Source organism: Aegilops tauschii, chromosome 3 (genome assembly GCF_002575655.3).
Source record: "Aegilops tauschii subsp. strangulata cultivar AL8/78 chromosome 3, Aet v6.0, whole genome shotgun sequence".
Lineage (NCBI taxonomy): Eukaryota > Viridiplantae > Streptophyta > Magnoliopsida > Poales > Poaceae > Aegilops > Aegilops tauschii.
In genome coordinates this window covers 457,665,809-457,671,546 of record NC_053037.3, presented here as the reverse complement: position 1 = coordinate 457,671,546, position 5,738 = coordinate 457,665,809, and the positions used below count along the sequence as shown (strand labels likewise).

Genomic DNA, 5,738 nt, shown 5'->3' with positions numbered 1-5,738 from the left:
TCCACTTCCACGCAAAAAAAATATGACTACACCAATTATATGCACTACTCCCTCCGGCCTAAATTGGACTTATTATCACAGATTTAATATAACTTTGTACTAAGTCGCAGAAGGCAGAGGCGAAAGTGAGTAGGAGTGATCTGGACCAAGAAAGGACGGAAGAGCCTCTCCTCTCCTCTCCTCTCACCAAACTCACTCCGTCTGCTTCCCTACCTACCCACCGCCGTCAACTCTAACGGCGGCCGGGCACTCCAACTCTGCCGCGCCCGTCCTTATTTAAGCGCACGGTGGCACGGTCATCTCCCCAGGGACAAAACAGAACAACCAACCCCACCCCCCGTTCCAGAGCGCGATCACACAACAGAGCGGTAGCAGTTCCCGGGCCGTTCCCGCCCCGGCCGGCGCCATGGACTTCGTCTTCGTGGAGAAGCTCCTCGTGGGCCTCCTGGCGGCCGTGGTGGGCGCCATCGTGGTGTCCAAGATCCGGGGCCGCAAGCTGAGGCTGCCGCCGGGCCCCTTCCCGGTCCCCATCTTCGGCAACTGGCTGCAGGTCGGCGACGACCTGAACCACCGCAACCTGGCGGCGATGGCGCGCAAGTTCGGCGAGGTCTTCCTCCTCCGCATGGGCCAGCGCAACCTGGTGGTGGTCTCCTCGCCGCCGCTGGCGCGCGAGGTGCTCCACACGCAGGGCGTGGAGTTCGGGTCCCGCACCCGCAACGTGGTGTTCGACATCTTCACCGGCGAGGGCCAGGACATGGTGTTCACCGTGTACGGCGACCACTGGCGAAAGATGCGGCGCATCATGACGGTGCCCTTCTTCACCAACAAGGTGGTGCAGCAGTACCGGCCCGGGTGGGAGGCCGAGGCGGCCTTCGTGGTGGACAACGTCCGCGCCGACCCCAGGGCCGCCACCGACGGCGTCGTGCTCCGCCGCCACCTGCAGCTCATGATGTACAACAACATGTACCGCATCATGTTCGACCGGCGGTTCGAGAGCATGGACGACCCGCTGTTCCTCCGCCTCCGGGCGCTCAACGGCGAGCGCAGCCGCCTCGCGCAGAGCTTCGAGTACAACTACGGCGACTTCATCCCCATCCTCCGCCCCTTCCTCCGCGGCTACCTCCGGCTCTGCAAGGAGGTCAAGGAGACCCGCCTCAAGCTCTTCAAGGATTACTTCCTGGACGAGAGGAAGTAAGCAGCTCTTCACCAATTTTATTATGCATAATTGAGAGTCCCTGTTGACCCATGTCTTCCTAACTGTCCATGATTAGCTGGGCCATTTGACTGAAAGCGAAAGACCAACCATGAGAAATCATGGGGATGGCATGATAGATTGCTGATATGGTGAGGCGCCTTGTGCGTGCCTGCTTGTGTGTGTGTGCAGGAAGCTGGTGAGCACCAAGGCCATGGACAACAACGGTGGGCTCAAGTGCGCCATTGATCACATCCTGGAGGCTGAGCAGAAGGGGGAGATCAACGAGGACAACGTCCTCTACATCATCGAGAACATCAACGTCGCCGGTACGCTCTTCATTTCTTTTATTTCCAGCAGAGATTGCATTGCATTTTCGTTTGTGAGATAGCAACACTGCACCATCGCGTCACATCTGGGGCTGGAGTGTAGTGCTGGCCTGGAAGGTTGGTGAAGTGTTTGGTCCAGAAGCACCAGGACTATAGGAGCATTTGTCAGTTGTCACTGTGCACTGGTCAAAAATACTCACCTAACCTCAATTCGCTGTTCCAAACCACACCAGCCTTTTTTTCTCCCGAAACTTATTACACCAACCTAAATAGCACCAGCACCAAACCCTGTACTGTACCAGTCGCTTCTTCAGCACTCAGCAGCAGTGCCACCAATTATCTGAAAACCCAGGGTAGTCTTCAGTTGGCCTTCGTGGATTTGGCCCCATCCGGGGGCCGCCCTCGTGGAGCTCGTGAAAGCAACTGGCATCCGGGGGCAATGCACCACCATGTCCGTGAAACTATTTCTGCCCATGCCGACTGTGGCACAATCAAGTGCCATCCCATCTACTCTCATTGAGCAGGCGGTAGCGACAGATCAGTACTGCGACCTGATTGCCAGTAGAAATGATGATTGTTGAAATGATCGATCGTTGAAATGTTCAGGTGATGGTGTTTCCCATTTTTCCTAATTTGTTTGCCCGTGAACCATGCAGCGATCGAGACGACGCTGTGGTCGATCGAGTGGGGGCTGGCGGAGCTGGTGAACCACCCGGAGATCCAGCAGAAGCTGCGGGACGAGATGGACGCGGTGCTGGGCGTCGGGCACCAGATCACGGAGCCGGACACGCACAGGCTCCCCTACCTGCAGGCGGTGATCAAGGAGACGCTCCGGCTGCGCATGGCCATCCCGCTGCTGGTGCCCCACATGAACCTCCACGACGCCAAGCTCGCCGGCTACAACATCCCCGCCGAGAGCAAGATCCTCGTCAACGCCTGGTTCCTCGCCAACAACCCCGAGCAGTGGAAGCGGCCCGACGAGTTCCGCCCCGAGAGGTTCCTCGAGGAGGAGAAGCACGTGGAGGCCAACGGCAACGACTTCAGGTACCTGCCCTTCGGCGTCGGCCGTCGGAGCTGCCCCGGCATCATCCTCGCGCTCCCCATCCTCGGCATCACCATCGGCCGCCTCGTCCAGAACTTCGTGCTCTCGCCGCCGCCCGGCCAGGACAAGCTTGACACGACTGAGAAGGGCGGCCAGTTCAGCCTCCACATCCTCAAGCACTCCACCATCGTGGCCAAGCCCAGGGTGTTCTAGAGCAGCGCCGTGCCGGACGTACGTGCTCTGGAGTTTGGACTTCCAGCATTTTGGTTTGGTGTTGTAGTACTTTCATGATTGTTCGCTCGTCCTAAGTATACTTGATTATAGTATCTGTCACAGAGTAGACACACGTTTCGTTAATGTTATCCGCAAGAAACAGAGGAGCTGAAGAAAGGCCAAACCTGATGCTGCGATAAATTAAAGTTAAATTCTTGAAATCTTGATGATTTTTTCATAAACGAAATAACTCTCCCTCTGTTGTAATTTTCTTGATTCATCTGTAACGATCACTTGTGCGGACAGTTCTTGATTATACGAAAAACTTGCCTACAACCCTATGGAAAAGGACGCATTCTTCTTCATTTTTCCTTTCCCTGAAATACCATACTGGAGTATTTCTGCACTGCAAATTGCTTTCGGTTCAAGCAAAGCTATTGCAGGCATAGGTTGCATTGGTTGTGATGCTTCAGTCTCCACTAACTCTACCTTTTTGCTTCTGTGCTTGTCCCCCAATTGGTTGTTGCACCAAACTTTTGGTGCTTAACCAAACCAATTTGGTTAGGATCGACAGGATATAAAGTCTGTCTATAATCTATATAGAGTAGGCGTCATGAAAAGTTAAGTGCCAAATCTACCACTCGGTTTTTTAAATCTTACTGTCTAAAATGGATGAATTATGCTAGGACGCCGATAACTGCCACACGTGTGGGCGGTAAGGTTTAGTGCCGCACGATTCGTTCGGCAACAACACTTGCCAGCCCGCACACCCCCGTGCGGACGCAGCTGCCAGCGCCCGCGTGCGGACGCAGCTGCCAGCGCCCGAACGATCAGGCGGCCACATATGTGGCCCGCACACCACCGTGCGGCAGCAATTGCCAAAGCCCGCACGTTGTCAACTGCCCCAAAAACGCCTGCCCGCAAAACTCCCGTAACCCCTCCTCCAACTCCTTCGTCTACCTCTGCCCCTGCTCGTCTTGTTCACCTCCGCCGATATGCACCCAAATCGCCATGGCAACAAGGTCGGCTACGCCAAAATCGTAGACCAAGAACACGTCAACGAACCCATTTTTTGTATGTACGTCCCGCAGTTGTCGCCCTCACTCTGTCGTCCCTACACTCTCATCCCGCATCTCAGTAGGTTTGAAAATTTGGGATCCGGCGAATTGCCATGCCTAACGCACGAATTGAGATCGAAGGGGTGACTGTTGTCTCTAAAAGCCAGAATTGCCACCCGGATTCATCCAGAATTCTCCCAGATCTGCTGGGATGTATGGCAGTTGGGTGTGTTGGTAGATATGGGAGAGATGGGAAAATTAGTTGCCGTTTTGCATCACCTAATCTTCAATGTGGTTCCAACATAGTAGTTGCCAACTAGTGAAATTCAAGTGGATTGCTCTGGGAGAAACACTGGGCATGTATCCGAATGGGGGAAAAAATAGTTGCCGCCTTGGACCACAAGATTTGCCATGTGATTCCAACAGTATTTGCCTCATTAGTCTGGATGAATTTGCCATCAGGCAGCCAATTGCCACCCAAAATCAGTTTGACATGTGAAAATCAGATGCTACATTTTTTGTGATGCTCATTGAAGATAGGATATGCAAGGTAGAATGCAAACTAATACAACAGGTGTCTGTTCGTTATGCATCTAGGTTTTGGGGACTAACAAAAAGGAAGGATGGAACTAGGCGAAGGTTCAAATCCTTGGTTTTTCAGACAGCCGCAATCGACGCCATGGGATGCGTACAACAACCTCATTTCATGGGGGCCATTGCTACCTCTACTGCAAGAATACGGAGACATGCGGGTGTTTCCGTATCGAGCAAAAAGGATAGTTTGCCATGTTTGAAGACAAAATAATGGCAAACGTATGATGTTCGTTCTACACATTTGCAGGGAATTATAGTTTGCCATCAGAGGTCCCATGGCAAAAACTGCGCCGGGAGTAAATGCGAGTGCCTCACAATCAGGACAACAGCATCGGGACGAAAAGAGATCAAGGTAAATTATGAAGAAAAAACATATTATGAAACAGGGAAACTTACTAAAAAATGACATTTGCAGCAACTGCGTGTAACGCATGGCAACAGCTAACAATAGGAGACCTGCCATCAACGTATTATGTAGGTGAGAATAAAAACGGAGAAAGTAAATGGTTAATGAATGCATTTGCCATCCCAAGGCAACAACAGCTGCCATGAATGGTCAAGGGACAAAAATAACTTGTGTATTCAGAATGAACTCCCATGTGGTGATGGTCTAGCAGTTGCCAAGCTATGGCAAATTCAATTGCCATGATGTGGTACCTACATTTGCCATGCTGTGGTACCTACATTTGCCATCATGTTTCACTGCTCTTGCCATCATGTGGCAACTGCAGTTTCCATCATTGATCAGTGTTTCAGTTGCCATCACTAGTCATAAGAACTTGCCATGTATGCATAATTACAATTGCCATGTTGTGATAACTGCAGTTGCCATCATATTTGCAGGGATACTGCCATTATGTGGCAACTGCAGTCTCCATTACTGATGAAATGTGTAGTTGCCATAACTGCTTACTTGCAGTTCCCATGCAAGCATAACTACATTTGCCATGATGAAATAACAGCTACAATTGCCATGTAGGAGGTTCAACTTTAGACACAAACAACCAAAAATGCTTGTGCTACGTACACCTCAGATCACCCAGGAGGGGCGCTACAAGATCTGGTCAACCACCCTATGTGGGTTGGAGATGCAATTATTTGGCAAAGCAAAGAAAAACCAACCTCCTTCGCAGGTTTATTGGCACCAGCCACAACGTTCCGTGGGGGTGGGTCCACAAAGTCATCGTCATCGTCGTCATGACGGATGCGAACCATTATGCTGTAACAGACGGCAAATACACATTAGTGGGTACTCATAAAACAGGGTACATTTCCCGTGAGCACCAGCAAAAGGTCTGGCAAATTGATAA

The 5,738-nt window shown here is 51.8% G+C and overlaps 1 protein-coding gene across 1 annotated transcript; it reads left to right on the top strand.

Annotated features, from left to right (window-relative positions):
* The first annotated feature begins 296 nt into the window (after positions 1-296).
* Positions 297-3,026, top strand: LOC109771714 (trans-cinnamate 4-monooxygenase). Its single transcript, XM_020330409.4, has 3 exons — positions 297-1,191; positions 1,385-1,521; positions 2,178-3,026. Exons 1-3 carry the CDS (start codon positions 407-409, stop codon positions 2,774-2,776), a joined length of 1,521 nt encoding a protein of 506 aa, XP_020185998.1. The 5' UTR covers positions 297-406; the 3' UTR covers positions 2,777-3,026.
* The last annotated feature ends 2,712 nt before the right edge of the window (positions 3,027-5,738 follow it).

Excerpts from the sequence above, each read along its gene's own strand:
- LOC109771714 (XM_020330409.4), top strand. The coding sequence starts at position 407 with ATGGACTTCGTCTTCGTGGAGAAGCTCCTCGTGGGCCTCCTGGCGGCC. Across the intron at positions 1,192-1,384 it reads TACTTCCTGGACGAGAGGAA|GAAGCTGGTGAGCACCAAGG; the intron begins GTAAGCAGCTCT and ends GTGTGTGTGCAG. Across the intron at positions 1,522-2,177 it reads CGAGAACATCAACGTCGCCG|CGATCGAGACGACGCTGTGG; the intron begins GTACGCTCTTCA and ends TGAACCATGCAG.